General features: G+C 36.9%; 6 protein-coding genes across 10 annotated transcripts in view; 3 read left to right on the plus strand and 3 right to left on the minus strand.

Annotated features, from left to right (window-relative positions):
* The first annotated feature begins 437 nt into the window (after positions 1 to 437).
* On the plus strand, positions 438 to 1,599 carry LOC126753662 (protein SCO1 homolog, mitochondrial). Its single transcript, XM_050465333.1, has 3 exons — positions 438 to 983; positions 1,046 to 1,254; positions 1,320 to 1,599. The coding sequence occupies exons 1-3, from the start codon at positions 548 to 550 to the stop codon at positions 1,470 to 1,472; spliced, it is 798 nt and encodes a 265-aa protein (XP_050321290.1). The 5' UTR covers positions 438 to 547; the 3' UTR covers positions 1,473 to 1,599.
* Positions 1,600 to 1,798: 199 nt separating this feature from the next.
* LOC126753661 (eukaryotic translation initiation factor 3 subunit I) lies at positions 1,799 to 3,309 on the plus strand. The gene is made up of 3 exons (XM_050465332.1): positions 1,799 to 1,915; positions 2,104 to 2,593; positions 2,656 to 3,309. Exons 1-3 carry the CDS (start codon positions 1,913 to 1,915, stop codon positions 3,141 to 3,143), a joined length of 981 nt encoding a protein of 326 aa, XP_050321289.1. The 5' UTR covers positions 1,799 to 1,912; the 3' UTR covers positions 3,144 to 3,309.
* A 73-nt stretch (positions 3,310 to 3,382) lies between these two features.
* On the minus strand, positions 3,383 to 4,274 carry LOC126753664 (uncharacterized). The gene is made up of 3 exons (XM_050465336.1): positions 4,125 to 4,274; positions 3,970 to 4,049; positions 3,383 to 3,904 (listed from the first exon to the last, which is right to left on the minus strand). Exons 1-3 carry the CDS (start codon positions 4,132 to 4,134, stop codon positions 3,518 to 3,520), a joined length of 477 nt encoding a protein of 158 aa, XP_050321293.1. The 5' UTR covers positions 4,135 to 4,274; the 3' UTR covers positions 3,383 to 3,517.
* Positions 4,275 to 4,377: 103 nt separating this feature from the next.
* On the minus strand, positions 4,378 to 5,636 carry LOC126753660 (DNA-directed RNA polymerases I and III subunit RPAC1). Its single transcript, XM_050465331.1, has 2 exons — positions 5,404 to 5,636; positions 4,378 to 5,342 (listed from the first exon to the last, which is right to left on the minus strand). The coding sequence occupies exons 1-2, from the start codon at positions 5,538 to 5,540 to the stop codon at positions 4,484 to 4,486; spliced, it is 996 nt and encodes a 331-aa protein (XP_050321288.1). The 5' UTR covers positions 5,541 to 5,636; the 3' UTR covers positions 4,378 to 4,483.
* An 83-nt stretch (positions 5,637 to 5,719) lies between these two features.
* LOC126753657 (ATR-interacting protein mus304) lies at positions 5,720 to 9,295 on the plus strand. Its single transcript, XM_050465324.1, has 4 exons — positions 5,720 to 6,836; positions 6,896 to 8,507; positions 8,579 to 8,758; positions 8,830 to 9,295. Exons 1-4 carry the CDS (start codon positions 6,075 to 6,077, stop codon positions 9,075 to 9,077), a joined length of 2,802 nt encoding a protein of 933 aa, XP_050321281.1. The 5' UTR covers positions 5,720 to 6,074; the 3' UTR covers positions 9,078 to 9,295.
* Positions 9,296 to 9,922: 627 nt separating this feature from the next.
* The window catches only part of LOC126753656 (dedicator of cytokinesis protein 7), a 66,262-nt gene continuing 54,600 nt past the window's right edge, over positions 9,923 to 21,584 (minus strand). The window contains exons 1-16 of one of the 5 annotated variants that reach the window (XM_050465318.1): positions 18,690 to 18,844; positions 18,476 to 18,563; positions 17,786 to 17,964; positions 16,697 to 17,724; positions 16,442 to 16,629; positions 15,580 to 16,379; positions 15,270 to 15,525; positions 14,973 to 15,183; positions 14,325 to 14,911; positions 14,159 to 14,265; positions 12,992 to 14,081; positions 12,056 to 12,919; positions 11,814 to 11,994; positions 11,189 to 11,738; positions 11,005 to 11,043; positions 9,923 to 10,774 (exon numbers count right to left, since the gene is read on the minus strand). In XM_050465318.1, coding sequence (XP_050321275.1) covers positions 10,753 to 10,774; positions 11,005 to 11,043; positions 11,189 to 11,738; positions 11,814 to 11,994; positions 12,056 to 12,919; positions 12,992 to 14,081; positions 14,159 to 14,265; positions 14,325 to 14,911; positions 14,973 to 15,183; positions 15,270 to 15,525; positions 15,580 to 16,379; positions 16,442 to 16,629; positions 16,697 to 17,724; positions 17,786 to 17,964; positions 18,476 to 18,563; positions 18,690 to 18,730 — 6,231 coding nt within the window. In that variant the 5' untranslated portion in view covers positions 18,731 to 18,844 and the 3' untranslated portion in view covers positions 9,923 to 10,752. Of the gene's footprint in view, positions 11,044 to 11,188; positions 11,739 to 11,813; positions 11,995 to 12,055; positions 12,920 to 12,991; positions 14,082 to 14,158; positions 14,266 to 14,324; positions 14,912 to 14,972; positions 15,184 to 15,269; positions 15,526 to 15,579; positions 16,380 to 16,441; positions 16,630 to 16,696; positions 17,725 to 17,785; positions 17,965 to 18,475; positions 18,564 to 18,689; positions 18,845 to 21,584 lie in introns of those variants that run through there. The other 4 variants (XM_050465320.1, XM_050465322.1, XM_050465319.1 and 1 more) reach the window with 4 other exon arrangements.

Here is a 21,584-nt window from a genome sequence, read left to right on the forward strand (position 1 = left end):
CTTACTTATACTTCATATATACTGATATATTGATGAAAGTAAGTTATACATATGTACATATATTCTATGTTGATTATACGACATGGTGTACCATTACATAACATTTTATGCAAAACATTAACTGCCTATACAATAAATATATAAATATAAAAAAAAAACATCTTTTTTGTAGAGCAGAAAATTTTGTATTAGAATATGATTATTTTAAAGTTGTAGGTTTATTTGCTTAGGAAATAAAAAAAATTATTGCAAAAGAAAAAAATTCTATTCATCCAATAATCCAATTATTTTACTTTCTCTTTCGTTCTGGTCAGATAGGCATAAATTAACTCGTAACTTACACATTTACAAAGTTTTAAATAAATGTCCGTTACATATTTTTTTGGGCTGGCACTGCTTTAATTACAATCAGCTGATTTTACTCATTCGTGCTTCTTCTGGTTTTACACATTTGTTTTACGTAAAAAGCCGCACAGCTGGTTAAAATACATTCTTTTAAGTTTAGTAATCTAATATTGGTCAATAAAAATCCACATTAAAACAAATAATGTCGCGAAATATATATCGTTTGGTGAACAACTGTAGTAAAAAACTACTTTATCGAGCACATGCTTGTCCATTGAGGTTGACAAACTCACCGGTCAATCATATACAGCGACGTTTTGCTGCCACAGATCCTACCAAAGGCAAGGGTCCGATTTCGTGGAAGAGCTTAGCTTTTATTGGTGGGGCCGGTGCAATCGGTCTAGGTTTTATGTTGTATGTAAAGAAGGAAAAACAGGAGGCAATAATGCGCGAACGAAAAAGGCAATTAGGTAAAGCGGCGATTGGTGGCTCCTGGGAACTTACTGATTCGGAGGGTAAGGTACGCAAGTCGGAAGACTTTCTAGGAAAGTGGCTGTTGATTTATTTTGGATTTACACATTGTCCGGATATATGCCCAGATGAATTGGAAAAAATGTCAGCGGTGGTTGATGCAATAGGTAAGAAATTTCGTGATAATGTCTTTTTGTATTGATTTTAATTAGTGAATTTATAACTGTAGAAAAGTCACCACAAACTCCAGAAATTCAACCGATTTTTATTACTGTTGATCCGGAACGTGACACCAAAGAAATTGTTGGCAAATATGTGAAAGAATTTTCTCCAAAGTTACTAGGTCTTACCGGTACTGTTGATGAAATTCGCAAGGTTTGCAAAGCATTCCGTGTTTACTTTAGCGCTGGTCCCCGCGACGTCGACAACGATTATATTGTATGATTTTTAATATGATATAACATATATACATCAATTATTCAAGTAATAATTGTTTTCCTCAGGTGGATCACACTATCATCATGTACCTAGTCAATCCTGATGGCGAGTTTGTGGACTATTATGGTCAAAATCGCGATAAGGATCAATGTATAAGCTCGATATTAGTAAACATCGCCAAATGGAATAATTTGAACAAAAAATCTTGGTTTGGTTAAGATCATAAGCAATTATAGTAAGACTTTCCTTCTGGCTTGTATTATTAATTGAAAATATTTGAATTAGTTTGCATTTTTATTTTTAAATGCGCATAAATAGCGCAATAAATTTTCAAAAGTGAATATATGTACATAAGTAAACTTATTTTTTACCTAAATGATGGAAAGCGTTTATATGTTTATTTATATGTGTTTAAATATAACCAATAAAAGTTAACCGGTTGAATACTTGTCGAAATTTGCAAGCCTAATTCGCAATTTGTTATAAATTCTTTGTAAAGCAAAAGTGTGGCATCTTTCTGTTGAAATGACATTTCAATGAAATTTTTATGTTGTCAGCACTGCTGCTGCACACGAAGCTTCTTTTTGACATTTCAAGCGCTGTCCACAGCATTAAAATAAATTACTTTTTGTGAAAACATATAAAAAAACAGTGCAAAATGGTAAATATTTGATCAATTTTGTGGCAAAGTCGTTTCGTGCAATCAACAGTTTTTTAAAATACAATCAATAACACAAAATTATTAAGGTTTTGTGAAATTGCTTACTCGTTACACCTAACCTAAAACATTTGGTTGCTCATCGATTCCCACTTTATAACGAATCAATTTATAATGTATATTTATTACAGCGCCCTTTAATGCTGCAAGGACATGAGCGTTCTATAACGCAAATCAAGTTTAATCGTGAGGGTGACTTGCTGTTTTCATGCTCAAAGGATCAAAAGCCTAATGTGTGGTATTCGCTGAACGGTGAACGTCTGGGTACGTACGATGGCCACCAGGGCGCGGTTTGGTGTTTGGACGTTGATTGGACAACATCAAAACTTATATCGGGTGCCGGTGATATGACAACAAAGATTTGGGATGTTGAACACGGTACTGTGATTGCTTCGATCCCTGCCAAATCTTCTGTGCGCACATGTAATTTTAGTTATTCCGGCAATCAAGCGGCATACTCTACAGATAAGGCTATGGGTCAAAATTGTGAATTATTCATAATCGATGTGCGTACGGCAGATTCCAGCATTGCAGAACAGAATCCAATTTTGCGTATACCAATGTTACCTTCGAAAATTACTTCTATGCTCTGGGGGCCTCTAGATGAAACCATCATTACTGGTAAATTTTTTCAAATAAAAACCGATTTTTAGCTTTGCATGTAATATTTTCTGTTTTTCTAGGGCACGATAATGGACAAATTTCTATTTGGGACATTCGCAAAGGAGGTCGTGAGATTAATTCTGTAAATGATCACACCGCTGGTATAAACGATATGCAAATGAACAAAGACGGCACAATGTTTGTCACTGCTTCCAAGGACACATCAGCAAAACTATTCGATTCCGAATCTCTAATGTGTCTCAAGACCTATAAAACTGAGAGACCTGTGAATTCAGCTTCAATTAGTCCGATTATGGACCATGTAGTATTGGGTGGAGGCCAAGATGCTATGGAGGTGACAACAACATCTACTAAAGCTGGTAAATTTGATTCACGTTTCTTCCACTTAATTTATGAGGAGGAGTTCGCTCGTCTTAAGGGTCATTTCGGCCCCATTAACAGTTTGGCCTTCCATCCGGATGGCAAAAGTTATGCTTCAGGTGGTGAGGATGGTTTTGTGCGTGTGCAAACGTTTGATAGTACATATTTTGAAAATATCTTTGAGTAGATACATTCATGTATATATGTGCTTATTGAAATAGTTTACATTTTAGTCACCTCTGATAACCTTTTTGTAACTGTATTTATGTGAAATCGAAACTGGTACGCAAATATAATGTTTGCTAATAAAACAAACCTCAAAAGATATGTAAGAACAAGAAGAAAAGCAAAAATTGTTTTTTTACTCGCGATTATGCCAATACATACTAATGTATTTATTTTTAACATTTATAATCAATAAGCATATTAAAGCAATGGTTTTATTGAAATGCTAAATGCGCTTGTCACATATATACACTCGCGCAAAATATAGAGATGCCCACTGATTAATCCTCTCTCCACAATGTCTATTTAACGCTTGTTTTCATCATCAGTTATTCCTTAGAAAAACGAACGCTTTGTTTTTTTTAACACAACAGGTTGGCCCTGCATCGCTGCATACTGTGCCGCAGTTGGAGCACAGCCGGGCGGCGGAGGAGGTATGCTCACAGCCCCAGCTGCAGTTGTGCGTATTTTGGCACCTGGCGCTAAAGACAGCACATGTGGTTCCTTCACATTGTTGAATGTCGGTGGTGCAGTAGCAGTAACATAATGGTGTTGATAGTATTGTGGCGGTGGTGCTGATGTGGTATAGCTTTGCATATAATTAGATGTAGCGTTATAATTAGAAGTTTGCATAAATGGAGCGGGAAATTGATTTGGTGCTCCATGATTTGAAGCAGACGCGTACATTCGTTGGCTCTCTTCATATGAGGGTGGTGGCGGCCGCTGTAAATACACACACATGTTTCAGGTATATACACAAACTATATTTTCATAAGTAAATTAGTTACATTATTGAAATTACTAAATGCTGCGTCATTAATGGAGGCTGGTACAGATGGTGATTCTGCTGTGGACATTAATTTCTTATCTGCAATAGACAGGTAAATATATACATTTTCCATATTAGTCTTAAATTCAGGACTTTCGAAACTATAAATTCTACCGTTAGACATTTTTATTTTGCCGGGAGGGGTTCCGTCGAAATTGTATTTTTATAAAACTTTTTATGTAAAAATTTAGCAGACTATAATTTTCGCGTTCATTTTTTTCTTGGATGAAGAATATATAAAATTAATGACATTTGTTTATATACGCTGACTCTAATGTCAAAACAAATTATGACATATGTATGCAGGGCTACACTGTTTACTATTTCAATAGATTTGACAGCGAGGTAAACACATACAGCTTAAATATTAATTTTATTTGGAAATTTAATTTTATTTCACGATATATTTAAAAAACAAATAATATGTTTATTATTTTTCGATTAGGTAAGTAAGAAATATAGTTATTTGTCCTCTACGCCGCTTCAATTTCCTCCAAAAACTTCCGGCATTTCTCTTTCAATACTTTTACTGCTTCAATGAAAATCACGTCAGGTTTAAGAGCTCCAACTGATTCAACGTTAAAAATGTAGTGATCGCGAACTCGAGACATTGTTACTGCGTTTTCCAACTGAGGGTATCTATACACGTTGCGGCTACAAGTATCATAACGAGCATCTTTAACATATGCACAGTCATTTTCATCAATGCCAATTACACCGGGGGAAAAGCACTTCTGTAAAAGAAATGCTTCTTTGCCTTCTATTCTACGGTTTAACTTGATTTCGGGTAACAATCTGTAGAACGCCGTGGCTACAGGTGAAAACTTTGCATGATCTTTTCCAATGCCTTTGACAGCTAATAAGCGCAGGTCTAGTTCATGACCAGGACGTAGTTGATTTATGAGTATATCCTCGTGTATGCAACCCACATCTGTTTCACTGAAAATTTGCGATTGTTTCCCTTTTGGTAGCCATTTTATTTGACCGGAATAGACCTTGTGGTTTTTATAGATTGTGTCGAAATTTGAAGAATCTTTTACATCTTTACGTCTTGTACACTTTACTTTTAATTCGAATTCTAAAGTATCGTGTTCATTTCCTTGATCACCACTTTCCTCTGTCTTATATAGAAAACGACGAGGATCTGCACGAAGTGGAATAAGACCAAGACGATGGGCTAACACTTCATCCTGCATTATAGATGTATTATTGTATATGTACACTTTTTCAATAGCCATACTGGGTACTTCACTAAGCATTAGACGACGGAAAGCATTTGCTATACCTGGATGAACACCGATCATATCAAATTCCATTTCATTCCCATCATATCTGTAATAATATTTAATTATAAATTCCGGGAGTATACTAGAAAACAACTTGATATATTTACTTTACAACAACGATTTGAAATTTTTTCTTAAACGTTTCTAAATTGAAGGGCTCGTCAGCGAGTCCGTAATCATGCGGATCCTGTTTTAACTTGTGCTCATCCATATACAATCGTGGACGTTGAATATTAGTAGACATCTTTAAACACGAATTATCGGGTTAATATAAAATGATTTAAATTTCTTTAAATATCCACTTTTTATGAAGATTGTAGTGCAGGCACGTGGGAAAAACTTTTTGTTTTGATCTTAACTTCGTTTTGAAGACGCTAAATGTCAACAAAAGAAAGGGGAAAAATAGCGACCTAACTGAATAAAGTGTCCCGCCATTAATATTTTTCGTCAAAATAAGTGTATTTTTAAATAAAACTTATTAATACATATACCTATTATCTATTATATGCTGAAAAATTAAAAAATTTGATTCCACAAAGTGTTAATTTAAAAGAATAAACTAAAAGTATTCTTTAGCAAACAAATACAAATACAAATATATGGCATCACTCTGAGATCCTCTTCACTATTGTTATTTTTGCCGGGATGTATAAAAAGTCAAACTTATTTTCAATCTGGCGCATTTAAAAGATATTTTATATGCATAACTATAAAAGTTATGTGAAAAGAGTTTACGTGTTTAATAAAGTGTTTCCTTTTTTGCAATTTGATCATAACTATGGCAAAGCGTTTCCAGCCATTCAAGGAGTTTGGGCGTAGCACAAAGAAGCCGAAATTGGATGTAAGCATAAACAAAGGACGTCCTTTAGGTCCCAGTCAGTCTTGGCCAAATCACATACGTTCAAATGCTGGTGAGGTACATGTGAAAAGTCCTGCTCGCAATAATGCGAACAACAATAATTTATGGGACGATGACGACGATGATGTTATACTATTGGCCACTCAAGTAGCCGAATCTCAAGTGGCTATTAAAACATCAGAAACAAATATTACTGACAGTGATATTACTTTCAGTGAATTCGCACCACATATACATGCCACCACGAGCACACAACGGCTTACATCAGTAAATGTTGGCCTCAAGGCCACGGTTAGTGCGCCTCCAAAGATAGAAAAAAACAATTTTTCCGAATTGTTCGCTGATGATGATGATTTTGCGGAGCTTTTAGACGTAGCTGGAAATGGCAAAAAAGAAAAAGAAATAGCTCGAGTGCAACATTTTGAGACAGAGAATGTATTTAAAAAACCAATGGCGATAGTAAATGGTAGAAATGGTATGACTATTACAACTCCACAAGCTTCACAAGTAAATACAGCTCAAACATCAGATGGTCAGCAAGCAGCGGCAAGACGTCAAGTTGCGACGGAGCGTCAAGTAAAAATGTTGATGGATCGTATGGACGCCTTAAAAGCAGAAAATGCTAAACTCACAAAAGATCTCAGTGAATCGAAGGCCAAAATCGAAAGCAAGGATGGAGAGGTAAGCTAAAAAACTATTTTGGTTTTTCGAAGGAAATTACATTTTTATTTCTATTGTAGTCTTCATTGCTACGCGATGAGCTGCGTCACATGAAGCAACAATTGCAAACATTGAAAATGGAAAAACTTATGAGTACCGAAGCTGCGAAAACCGAGTGCAAAACCAAAATTGCTGAGTTGACAAAACGTGTGGAGGCGAAGGAGTCGGAATTAAAGTTGCGCAAAGTGGAATACTCAGTGCTGAAGATGCGCCACGCCGATGAGACGCAACGTTTAGAAATGAGTATACGCAATGCCGTTGCAGGCGATGTGCCTATGGAAGAAGATGTGGAGCAACCATCAAATAAACAAAATGAGCGCATCCTGTATCGTCTACGTGGTTTTTCATTACCCATAGGATTAGGTGACACCAACAACTCGCATCTTACGGAATTCAATGCAAATGCCTTCGAACGCACACAAGAGCGTGCCACAGGGAAACGTCAGTATACACCATTTCAATTAGAGTTGGACAATGCGCAAACGTTACTGGCACAATTACAGCTGCAACGACAGAAAGGGTCGTGGACTTCGACGGAAGCAGCTGATTTCAATGAACGTGCTATCGCGTCCGCTTGCAATGCGCTACCCGAGTTTTGGACATATGTGCATGGCTTAGAGTTTCCTAAGTACTGCAATGTGCATCCCTATCATGAATATGATTTGCGTAATGATGACTACACAAGCCCTAACCGCAATTTACACGCAGAACAGCAATTATGCGAGGATGAGCGGGCAATTAGCTTGCGTCGTTATATTTCAGCTTTAAGCGTAATGTGTGGGCGAGCGCCAAATTTTGCACAAAAACTACTGGCGCAACATCACAGCGACTATGCATTGCTGCAGGTAGCATGTCATGCCATCGCAAAGTTAGGCTACTCACGTGAGATTTGTGCGCACTTCGGCGTACTCGAGGCCTTTGCCGTTCTCTTGCGTGTGCTATTGCGACAAGTGCGCACAGGCGATAGCGAACACATAGAATTGCTGGTTGGAGGTTTACTAAAACAGCTGATATTTGTGAGGCCGAGTGCATGGATATTTTGTGAGTTATCTTATTGCGTCCTGGAGTTGACGCGTCTACCAAAGGCTTTAGAAGGAATTTGCGTAAACAGCGATGAGAGCACTTTTTACAGCGATCGCATGCGTTCGCTATATCGATTCTCGAACGATTCCTGTATACTGCAGGTATATGCGGGTCTGTTGGAGATTGCATTTCCACTAAATGACATATTGAGTGTGTCACATATGCAGCTATTAACCGTTATTTGTGAAAATCATGTGCGTTTCGCTCACTATTGTTTTATAAAGCCGCCCGATTTCATACACAAATTATTGCCCTCCTATGACGATGACGATGACGAGGAAGACGATGAGTCGGAGCAACAGGTAGAGGAAAGGAAAGTTCAAAGTTGTAAAAGCATTACATGCAAAAGCATTTCCAGTGAAATTTCTGTAAATAACAGTGAAATGGGTGCGACGGCTAATTCGACTTCTAATATAGAGAGTAGGTCCAAGAAATCAACGAATAGTAATATTGCAGCTCGCTGTGAGTGCTACACAAAGCTGTGTTTAAGCGTTGTAACGCTGCTATTTCAACTACTGCGACAATGGCGGTGCACAGGTCGCAAAATTGGTAAGGGCTAATGAAAGTGTTTAATATGTGTGAAGTTTATTTTGTTAATTGATTTGTTTTGTCTCGTTTAGAAACTCCGCGTGTGGCAGAGATTTCCCAGTTATCCGTACAATTATTGCACACAATTTTTTGTGATAACTATTCGACGCATCTTTTTCGTTATGCCGAAGAGACCACAAAGCATTACCTTTGGCTGATCTGTGAATGGTGGTCGGAAAATGCCGAACGCTTAAAATTTAGCAGTGCACAAAGTATGCTCAAATTTTAACGATATTAAAATTATTATATATATTTTTCACACTACGTTTTTCTCTTTTTTCAGATAATTTTCTTAAAAAGTTGCGTGCTTTCCACATTATGCCAAAGCAGTTGAATGAGGAGGGCAATCCCGTCAATGTCCTTAACGATCTAAATGAATGGCATTCGCTAACCAATGATAGCAGGTCACGAAATCCCGACACTTCTGTGAATATCGCACTAGCTGTAGAAAAAATGAATATTATGCACTATGCTGGTGATGAAACAAAATTCTTCGAAGGTCTCAAGGGTTATGCCTTCAATTTTGAGTGATTATATCTTGAAGTAGTGTTGTAAGATTATTATGATTCCTATAAAAATGAAATGGGGTGGAAGACACTAAATTTTCTTAGTGCGTGCTGTTAAACCTACAATTATTTTTCTTGTTGCATAATTTGCATATACGATCCTTTGTGACTATTGTTGAATTGTTTTTTAATGTGTGTTATGGAAAAAGAAGACAATAAATGTAAAAATACTCTAAAGATAAAGATGGTTCAATATTTTTTGTTTGAGGTCTTCTCGTTTTAAAAGTACCCATTTGGGTAGTAACGAATTTTCCAATTTTTGTCGTTGCTTAATTTTTTCCCTGATGTACTAGGCGCCCAGAAATGCATAGCAACAATGTTTTTATGCACAATTCTTTTCGTCCTTTTGCCTCATGTTTATTTCATTTGTTTTGCTCGCACTACACGCGGAGCAACAAATTCGCCACCTTGCCACCTGTCGGACTATTTTGCCGATTTTCACCATGGCTGTCGTCGTGGTAGTGACAACCCTGTTTGAGGGAGAGTAATTTATAGCAAGTTGTTAATACTTGCTGTGTATTTCTGTTCGCCGGGTATTTTCAGAAGATAACTTTGATTGCGCCCAACTTATTTTTTTTATTTTCCTCCTTACATGTTCTGGAACGCGCTAATTGTGTGCCTAAATTTTTGCAAATACCAGGCGCCCAGAAATGCATAACAACAACACATGTTTTTATGATGTGTCGGTAAGGCAGTTTGGAAGTTAGGTTGGTTGCCACATTATGCATGTGCAGTAATAATTAAATTTATTTGATTCTTCTATGATTTTGGTGGATCATAAAATATGTTTAAACAAAAAATCGATATTAATTAATGTTACAAACATTTATTTTCGAATTAAATCAGTAAAACACATAAATTATGTGAACAAAATTTGCTTAATTAAGCCTACACATTGTGTTATGTATTATAGTGTCGCACATTCTTAATCTTTCGATATAAAAGTACAAACCATTTATTGAGTAACACTATATAAAAAGCTATTATGTGCTAAATATTATTATTATATTTTCTTTTATAAATTTAGTACTTTCAAGTGATGTGTATAAATTGTATTGAAATTACTACAAATATGCTTACGAATAATAGATAATGAAAATATGCAGAAAAATTTTAAATTAATGAATTATGAAATTTTTTGGAATCAATTTTTGGTTATAGTGCAAAGAATATTTGGTGGCTATTTAAAAAAAAATTAAGCATAAAAGTCAAAAAATATAAAAAGTATTAAAAAAATTTTAAACAAAAAAATATGGAAAAAATAATAATAATAAAATAAAAAAACAAGAATGATGTGAAAAATAAAATAAATTAAAAAATTATTTATAATAATATTTAGAAAAATATAAAAAAATTATAAAAAAAAATGTTGATTAAAAATAAAATGTTAACAAATGTTATAAAAAAGAACTTATGAAAGTATCAACTCTTTAAATTTGAAACCAAAGATGAAAGTGAACGTCATTAGAATGACGGTTAAAGTGCCTTCAAATTAATTCAAACCATTAAGTCTCAAGTACAGCTGATTCACATATTTATGTGTTAAATTCGAAAAAACTCAGTTCAAAATCAAAACTTAATACTATTGTACTAATACTTAATTCATAAAGATGCGGTTTATATATTTAGTAAAAACGGTATTACTTAAAATAATCCGCAACACTAAAAACATATTCGAGTATTACAATAACAATAGGGTCCACAGAAAATCCATAAGTACAGACATGTAAGAGGGTCGGTAGGAAAGGTATAAAATACATTATTATCACCTAAAAATTAGAATTCGGTATAAAATGTAGTAATATACATATGTACTAATTACATATATATATATGTATATATGTATGTGCTCATAATATACTTCACCATATCCAACTAATTGGTGACATTACCATTTTAAGGGTGTACTTTTATAGATGTTAGCATTGGCTCTACAAATAAAAACAAAAAAACACACATGTAGAGCTATAAACAAATGGACGTGTGGACTACAGTATACTTTTAAATTGTGTCAAGGAGTTATGCGGGGTAGGGAAACATATCAATATAAACAATAAAATAAAAAGTAGTTCTTACTTCACAACTCCCTGCGCCTGTGCGGCCGTTAGCGTTATCAATGGTGTTAAACGCTCCACAAAACGCTCATGATTTCGTTCCAATTCTCGCTGATAGTCCTTTTGATCGCTCGATATTAAATTACGATTCTTCTTCAATGCGTCGGCACAACGTTTGGAGAATTCACGGAAACAAAGTCTCAGCTTATTTTGATGTTTGGTTGGTACCGTTACGCCATCAGAAAGATTCGCGAGAAAAACTGTAGCCATTTCCATAGGTCCCTGATTGACTGTGGTGCCGATGCAACCTTGCAAAACCATTTGTAATATTTTCGGATCGGCCGGTTCTTGATTGGTAGCTGCTGCAAGTTCAGCAGTCTTCTTGTGTATGTCCTCTATAGCCACTTCAATTGGTTCCAGTATGATTTGTTGTCGCGCGATCACTTGTATCCGTGTCTTTACGTAGGGAAAGTGATTGGCTGTGGTTAGTATAGTTTTACGTTTGCACTGCTCGTGTAGGTCGCCATGGGCTTTGCCGGATTTGGTAAATGGCGTGGCGAATATAAAACGTTCTATGGTTTAAGCAAAGAAATAATATTCAGTATATTCGTTTGAGGTTAGAAAAATTCAAACTTGTTTGCACTCACTTATATTGAAATTACGCTCGAAGTAGGTTTCACGATGACGCAGCTCATAAGTTTCGAAGTACGGTTCCACGTAGGTTATCTGTATGTAAGCCTTCTCGGGATCCAATGAATTAATGTCCACAGAATTAGAGTCTTTGATTATGTGGACTGAGTCAGGGCCGAAACGATCGGCATAAAAATTCTGAAAAGCGCATGAAATTTGTATAACGAATTTCGTGTTTGTTGTTAGCGCCAAAACTCACCTGCAAGCGACTAAATATTTCTGGTAATTTAGTTAGCGTTGGTTCCTTGTAAATGAATTCTTGCTGATCCAAATCACCGAATTTCGTGCCATAGAACCCCACACGGAAGTACGTGCCAAATACACGTTTTCCCTGCAGTTGTGCGATGCGATTGAAGGCCTCTTGAAGTTTACCATGAATTTTGCCCAATTTCTGAAAATCTCGATTCGCCTCACAAATGGGTGTTAAAATTTTATACACCTCATTCATGGCCTCGTACATGCCAGCGATTTGGAATGAATTCGATGCTTCTTCCAGCAACACTTTCAGTCCACTTTCGGTAAAATGATTGCCCAAACAAATGCCATCTTCGCCAGGACTTAGTACATCATCTGAAACGGCTGACTCCATGAGCGCATTTGGTGTGACACGTTGAAAGCTAACGGCGCCAACGGGTAAGTGCGTTTGCGACTCCAACATACTGAGATATTCAGCAACCAGCGCCGCCGAATGTACATAGCACATGGCTGCTTCGGTGTGATTGGCGCGCTCACGATGTTTCTTCGCCATATTCTCCAACCAGGTGAGCCGTAAGTCTGGATTGTTTTGATAACCTTTGGCAATGCGATGCATGAGATCGAGCAGCATTTCAGGATCCTCTTGGTACTCTTTCATTTTAACGGTATCGGAAAGTATCATGTGCAAATTGAAGAGAAGATCTTGAACTTGCTCGGGAAACGAAGTTTCTTGTAGATCCTGATCGGATTCGGCGTAGACGAGTACAGTTTTCAGCGCGCGACGTAAAGATTGTTCGCTGAATGCAGGGCTAGTACCGACCAGCGAGCTGAGCGACATAGTCACTTGCATTTTAACGCGGGCAAAGTTCTAAGTAGAAGTGAGTTTGAATGTTTTATATATTATTGCTACAATTATTTAATTTATATCAATTATACTTACATTTCCGATCTCGAAGTTCTGCCGCATGAGCAAGTACAGTGATGCCGAAGCCTGTGAGCGTATAGCCGGAAGCAATGACCCGCAATGCTTCAATAGTAAGAAACATAGATCTGCACAGATATCCGTCTCTTCGTCGAACAGTAAATTGGGGAATTTGAAAATCAATGAACGTTGAGAGGCGAACAGATTTTGTAGCGATAATGTGCTTTGATTACGCGACAGCGCATGGAGCATAACTTTCAACACTGTACCCAAGAGATTGTGGTGCATTTCCGAGTTGGTGGCAACTTGTACAATGATTTCCAAAGCATCCAAAATAATCAATGCGATCTCGGTGGCCAGTGAGCCTTCGATAAAATGATTCAGTTCGAGTTCGGGGTCCGCTTTGGTGGCGTTGTCATAGAATTGCGAGCGATATGGCATCTGATCTTTGCGCCAACGAAATTTCTCCGTCGAATTGCGATCTTTACGCCTGTTGATGAGATCATAACGCGCCGAATTCGTGCCACGTATGCATTCCTCCAGTTTTTCCTTAAGGTCGGTCGGCTTACGAAAACTCTGCGTATTACGTTTGAGTGATGGCAAACGCTTTTGACCTTTATACTCGAAGCAAGGTATACAGGTGTTTAATAACTGCAGCATTTGATGCACCCGATGCGGATTGAGACCGAGCAACCAGCGATATAAGACGCTACGTTCCAGATTCTTCAGAACCCAGATGCAACAAGCGAGCAAATGTCGTGTGTTTTCGCTACTCAACTGAGATTTATTTTTTATCTGCTCATTGAGATAGTTATAGGTGCGATTGCCAGAGTTAGCGTAATTGAAATCGGTGTTAATTGTGGATGTGGAAAGACTTTGGTGGGGACCCTGATAGTCCTCCAATAAACCCATGCTTTGCAGACGATCGTTTGTATCAGTGAGATATGCGTGTAGTTGTGGTATAACATCCATGACGACGCCCAGTAGGGGCAAATATAGCGAAGCTACACGTGCACGCGCCTCCACTTCACTGTAGCGTGGATCTAAATCGTGTGACGTCATCAGATTGCGTATGCAACGTATGGCTTTACCGTGCAACTGAGGATTGCTGTAATTAAGAAAGATTAATGAAATTAGTTCAGTGTTTCATTATTATTTGGCAGTTTTAATTGAGTCGCTACATACGGCACTTCAAGAACTGTCGCCAAATCGCTCAAAACCAAACCGACAAGAAAATGTTGTTGACGAAAATCGGCGCTCAAATCCGCGTGCAAAGCGCGCTCCATGGAACTCTGGAAAGATATAAAATGAAAAATTACAATTTTCTAATAACTAAATGAGTTAAACTCACATAAGAAGTTTGACTATTGCTCGACGTGGTGCTCGGCGTTGGACTGCAGGGCGCTGATACAGTGGTGTAGGGCGTGCCGAAAGGCAAATTCAATGCCACAAAGTGCTCATGACTGCATACTATGCGTAAAAAGTCGATTTTGTAATTCATTAAGTCCGGTATGGAGGCATTCTTCGATATCAAGACTTTATAATAAGTTTTGATGAGACCAAACACAAAACCGCGATCCATTATGCTAAACAGATCGAATATGAAGAAACCCAAGCTGGCATTTAGCGATTGCGCCAACTTCGGTTCCTCACTGTGATAGCCCACCACTTTAGTGGTTACCAAATGCACAAGTGTCGAAATGTCATCGGTAAATTGGTGTGGGAAACGTTGTTTGCGTGGTGCAGTCAAAGCGCTGCTGTAATCTAAATGCTCAATCATGGATTTGACAATCAATTCGAAGAGAAACCACGAATTGGACATGGCCAGTTCGGTTGCTTTGCCGCTGGCCACGACCCAATGTAATGCCAATTCTTCATGTAGCAAGCGGATTTGACCATCGCGACTACTAAATGTGGGCGACAATTCTAGCGTGTGCTCTAAATATAAAAATTTCGTGTTATTATATTTTAGTAGAAAAAATTTATATATATTATATACCTTTGCGATCCAAACTGCGTCCAATGGATACATTTTCGTAGAGACTGTATGTTTCGGCGGCATTAGCCGATATCTCTTCGGCATTACTGCGACTGTAAGTTATGCGTCGCTTGCCACCAAATGGATGTGGTATGCGGCATTGGAACTGTACGTAGGTGGAGAGTAAAGCCTGACGGCCATACTGATCCACCACCAAGTCATCGTTTAGTATCTAGAGGTTTGTTTAGATTAGAAATTGTGGGATAACGGTACATTCAGAAATTAATATAAGTATTCAAGGCATGTGAAAATACCTACCGAGAGATTTGCCGACACCATACAAAGCATTTCGAAGACGGTCGAACCTAGTGAAATTGGTTGACCGCCAATTTTATAGGCCGTCACTAAAAGCTCTATTAATTTATCCAAAACCAAATGCAGATTCTTCACCAATGGTTCACGCTCAGCACTAGCAATCTCCAGCAGTGCTTTTTTCATTTCATTCTCCATATTGCCCTCACCAATGCGTGGCGGTATTTTGCGTGAATCCAAATAATCGCATGTGAGAAAGAAACTATAATGAAAATGTGAATTAAATTCGATATAAATTTATATTTATGTTTATTACCCGTCCAAGTGTGGATCCAATGTGTGTACTGCCGTAACAGCATCCACTGTTATCGTAAAGACGGGCCGATGGTTATCCAGCCATTTAGTGCCAGGTAAGTGTACATTCGGCGGAATGAACGAATAATTCTCTGGTGGTGTTTCCACCATGACAGGCAATTGAAATTCGCCCACTTTCAATTTGCCATCCTGCAGCAGAGGCAGCCACGTGTAACCAACGGGCGTTTCAACAGAGGGTTGCACCTCTTGCGGTTTCTTTTGACACGAAACATGGTAGAGCGTAAAGAAGAGATGATGATTTTGTTTAATATTCGCTGGTAGTGCAAATTTGATTTCATCATAGAATGTTGGACATTTGTTATGATAGTTGACCGCAGTGAAGGCTTCGCTGGCATATTCTGGACATGAAGATTTGCCATAAATGGCATTTACTGCATCCATTTGTGTTTCACCGGCCATCAATTGTACGCGTACAGCGATGTTGCGTGCCGAACCGGCGCGTGAGGAGAAATTCAACTCTTTTGGTGAGACGAAGAGCAAATTGCGGTATGTGTAATGTGGATTATAGATAGCGGTGGAAGGAAATTCCAATATTTCCTTGATTGGACGCGTTTTATCTTCGGGATAAGGATCGACTTTGGCTAATTCGGGTGTTAAAGCGTTTTTCACCTCTTCGGGACAAGGTAAAATTTCCAGTTTTATTGAACCGGGTATGCATTTATATTTTTTCATTGCATTACTGGGACGTTTCAACTCGGCTAAAAATTTGTAGAGGTCTTCGTCCTTCATTTTATCCGATTCCTGTTGAATAAGGTAAAGCATAAATAAATTATATATACAAGAGATTTTATTTTAACACCTACTTGTTTGAAGAAACTAGATACTGTGATCGTTATGGGTCGGAAAGTTTCAATGACATTTGCGAAGTCATCCAGTGACCAGGATCGCCGCTTCTCTTTGCGTTCTAGCGAACCGCGGCGCGTTAATGTGCCGCTCATATCGTTCGCTTTACGGCGTAGTTGATCAAAACTACTAGTGGATGCTTTGCGATCTAAATTTTTTTTGGAAATAATTATAAAATACAAATAATTTTTTTTTTTTCAATTTAAATAACTCACCTAAACTGTTAGAGCTCACGGCTGACGTTAAATTACCACCAATTGTGGTGTCTTTCTCTGCATTAGCAGCAACAGCATCTTTATTTTCCACATTCTCACCATTAAATATGCTATTCAAGTAAATACCAGTCCATGCGAATGGCATACGATATTTACCCAAACGCTCACAGAAATCAGCAGCATTCGATTTGGCTTTCTCGCGATATTTATCTTTGTCGTCTTTTAAATACGGTTCCACTGAATCTTTGATATCACCCTGTAATACTTTTTCCAAACGTATGACTAGAAATATGTCGCTACTCGGATATGTTATCTCAAAAATGCCTGCACGACTTTGTGTACTTGCGTCTGCGCAACGCACATGTGTGCTGAGCATACGTTTCAAATTATCTGAATTCATATCAAAGTAGAAATTTTCAGATATCTTTTTACGCTCTTTCGCATCGTAGATTGCCATTGTGGCGAAAATTGGTTCCACTTCCAATTCCAGTCGTAACTGCAAACATTTCACCAGTATGCGATGACCCAAATGTTCCATGGGTATTTCAGCTGGTAAACGTCGTTCGATAACATCCTCTGGATCAGCTTCAGGATAAAGTGAAAAGAGTGCTTCCTGTCGATCTTCTTGTCGACGAGACTCATTCGTTTGATCAATTTGTTCCGGTGGCACATCATCTAATAAATTTGGTATTAGTGGATCATTTACTGAACGTCGCAAATCAAAACTAGCCCAAGAGCCGCGCGGCGTCAATGTATCTGTGCATGAACTAACTGACGACAAACTGGCGATTGATTGTCGTGAACTGGGTGTGCAACTATCGCTTTTGTCTGTTAGGTTCTCATCGAAAGAGGTGAATTCTTTGTCGATCTCAAACTCTTGCTGATAGGCAGATGGACTGATGGTGCCACGGTCGATGCGCTCGCGTGAACAACAGGAACTGGAGTAGTGACGCTGTGCGTATTCGACTACTTTCCATGGACGTGTATAACAATTCACGCATTCCTGCACATACAGTGGTAGTTCGGCGCTGAGAAAAATATTTACTCTTTATTTTACTGGACATGCAAGCTTATGTGAAAACTACTTACATATTTTCCTTTGGCACAACATGTTCGATGGTGCGTATCTTACGCGGAATGATTTTAACAGCCACATCAGTAGGTGGAAAATCAAGTATATGCTTCAGTGGGTCCCTATTCAATATGTTCATGTGTTGTGTGAGAAATTCTTCATAATCCAACGGCTCAACGGGTTCCGTAAGCGAAAGCTGAGTTAGAAATGAAATTTTGTAAATATTTGTGGTCTGAAAATTAATTAAGAGGAATCTAAACAGATTAAAAAGACTTCAGTCTTAATATTATTTTGGTTGCCCAGTAGCAATAATTTTGTTGCAGTAGCAGTAATTTTGATCGTTCAGTTTGTACGGCAGCTATATGCTATAGTGATCCGATGCAAGTTCCTACAAATGAGCAGATTCTTAAAAAGAAAATATCGTATGTAGAATTTTAGATTGATTTCTCAAAAACTGAGTGACTAGTTCTCTTATATATGTACATATGGACATGGCTAATTCGATTCTTCTTGTCATGCTGATCATTTATTTATGTACATACATAAATTCTCAGTTTTACACATAAAACTATTTTGTAGGATACGGTTTTATTACATGGGGTGAGCGACCTGCATTTGTGTAACCACACATAAGCCCCACCCAATTTTCAAGCAGCTTACATCACCCCTCCTCCCACCTCCAAAACTTACTATTCATAGAAACTCACCGTTGATGAACACATTGAGCCGGAGTCCACTGCCTTTGTTTGCAAATGATTAACAACGACATTTTTCCGCACCTCGGACGAATTGTGCCTGCGTATACAGTTAGTAAAAGTGAAAATTTTTAGTTTTGGGGAAAGTAAATGGAAACCCACACATAGTCGTGCTCATGTACTGAGCTGAGCCGGTTAATTTCCGGCTGCGTGAAAAAGCACTTACTTCGTTAATTTCTGCGCAAAAGAACGCTGTGAACCAGACATTTTGTAAACTATATTAACTTTTAATAAGATTCATAAAAATTTCTGTTTATTTTGTTACTAAAACTTCATATTTATGCACTTTGCCAATCAGTCGATTTTTCCACTGTGTACAAGTGAAAATAAAAATGGCCGCTGGCTACTTCGCCCAACTGTCACTTTTGACAGTTGACATTTTTGTTTATTTTTCAAAACTGTCAAAAGTGACAAACAGCTGCTTGATGTAAATAAACCATTTATTTACTTTTAAACAGCTGTTGCAAACTGTTGCGTTTGTTTACAAACAATGTTTGTTGGTGTTGGTGTTTGTTTACTTTTTCTGAGGCGAATTCGGGTATATCGATGACGTTTTGTTTACATTAATTTGGTGGTTGTATGCGTGCGTCATGTTTGAACTTTCGAAGCGTATTATCATCTGTCATTTGAAAAGTGCTCTAAGCGAGCTTTTGTCGGTTTCAAAAGTTTTAATTTGTTGAAAAGAATGTTTATATGAAAAATTTCAACGATCATTAAAAATACTTGATTTGACCGATATCAAATATTTTCAGCAACTCCTGAAATCATCCGATACTCCAGATAACGGTTATGTTGAAAACTACCAAAAACTTCATAAATAAATAAACCATAAACATTATAATATTAAGTCAACCGCGGTTCGAAAATTTTTATATTACATACATACATACTTACATACATATGTACATACATTAGTCATTTAGTCAAAATGGATAAAATCAGGTCAATAATTCCCCTATCCCATCAATATCTGAATTCTCGTTAGGCAACTCAGTAAGCATATTTTTCTGTTAATACTAAGTCGTGGTAACATTGATGAAATAAAGGCAGTACTTTCCCTAACCCCCAATAGGTGCATACATACATATATGTATGTATGTATATGTAGAAAAATATGCTTACTGAGTTGCCTAACGAGAATTCAGATATTGATGGGATAGGGGAATTATTGACCTGATTTTATCCATTTTGACTAAAGGGCACATTATTACCATGAAAAATATTCTTTGAATTTTATTAATCTCAAAATTGACCGATCTAGCCATCTAAAAAAAATAAAACAATGATGTATTCCTGATAAGTATGAATGTCCAACCACAAGAAGCTGCAAAACTGAATTAATTTATTTTTTTTTATAAAATAGGAATTGTTTTCCTTAGAAATAAAGGAAAGAAAGATTTTTTTCAGTAATTTTTTAACTTTGTAAAATTTTTTAAAAATATTAAAAAGTTCATTTTTTTATTTTTTGATACTTCATGTGATAGAGAGATGTGCATTCATGCCATATTTTAAGTAAATCGCCAGATTAGAACTTGAGTAATTGCGAAAAAATAGTAGTATCGATAAAAACGCGTTTAAATCGCGAAAGATTTTTGAAGGGAAACCGACAGATTTAATTCTTGCCAATAACATATTCATAAATAAATATTAGGGATATTTCTTCGTTTTTTTTTTCAAGCGCAGAATATTAACAAAATTCTGTTAATCGCATCATTCATCAAAGTCAGCCTACATAAATAATTTTAATTTATTTTTGTAAAATATATGCAACATACATATGTACATATATAAAAATTTTACGTTCACTTTTGATTGCTATCTCAAAAACAAACATCAAAACGCACAAACACGTGATTTATCAATAATATACACATACATAAGTATGTACATATGTATGTATGCACATCTCTATGTGAATAATATCTGAAATTCATCAAAATTTATTACACATACATACATATAGTACATACATACATACATACAAATATTGAACCTTAAATGCTTCTGACAATAAATTTATTTATTTTTTTTTGTTAATTTATTCGATTTAGTCTTACATTTAATTCCGTTTACGATTTACTAAATAAAAAAATCGGACGTCTGTAAATCGAATTTAATTAATTCGTTTGTGATTTGGGGCTTTCGTGTAGTTCCGTTTGGAAAGGCAACAAACACAAACACTCACACCAAGTAATAATAAGTCTCAAAAAAAAAAGAGAGAACACGATCGCATCGCTTGTTCGTGTTTTGTCACATGATTTCAAGGTTGAGGCAAACGAGTTCCATCTTCTGCCAAATTATATAGACGAGTCGGTGGGTCTGTATTGTAAGGTGAATGTGTAGCCTAGCATTCACTTGTTGTTCGAGCTCTGCAATTCTACATTAGTTCAAAGTATGACGCTCGAATTCAGCCACGCTAGATAATTAAAGATTATGAAAGAAGATGCTGCGACACGACGCAGATCAAATAACATTAGAAGTGTTATTATGAAATCGGTTATTTATGGATTCACGCTTCTGCACCGTTCTGTGCCGTGCGTTGATCTCTGTGCTATTTCTTGTTTTTCTGCATGTCTGTATGTATGTATGTATTCTTATACATTTTATGTGCTCAAATTCAAATTAAATTTTTTCTGATTGTTATATCGTGATCCTTTCACTTTGATGCGAACACCGTCTGTCAAATATTCGTATGTACATACATACATCTGTACATACCAAGAAGGCGACAGAAAACTATAATAAGCAAGATGGAATGCAAACATAGCATAAAAATAAATAATTTTTTTTTTTACGAGTGATCATGTCAGATTTACCAAAGCTTCTTAATCATGACGTATATAATCTACATATAGTACTTCCTTTATGTAGATAAATGGCGGATTCGTACTCACAGCCACTGGCTTTAGGCCTGTGTTACTTCAATTCGACAGTCACTGGAAGTACAAAATATTCGCGTTTACTCTACTACACTTTCATTCAGTCTTATTCAGAAACTTTCTTTGATGTACTTTTAGAATTTTAGGTTAGGTTAAGAGGTCGATCCAAACAGGGATCTCAC

Source organism: Bactrocera neohumeralis, chromosome 3, assembly GCF_024586455.1.
Source record: "Bactrocera neohumeralis isolate Rockhampton chromosome 3, APGP_CSIRO_Bneo_wtdbg2-racon-allhic-juicebox.fasta_v2, whole genome shotgun sequence".
NCBI lineage: Eukaryota > Metazoa > Arthropoda > Insecta > Diptera > Tephritidae > Bactrocera > Bactrocera neohumeralis.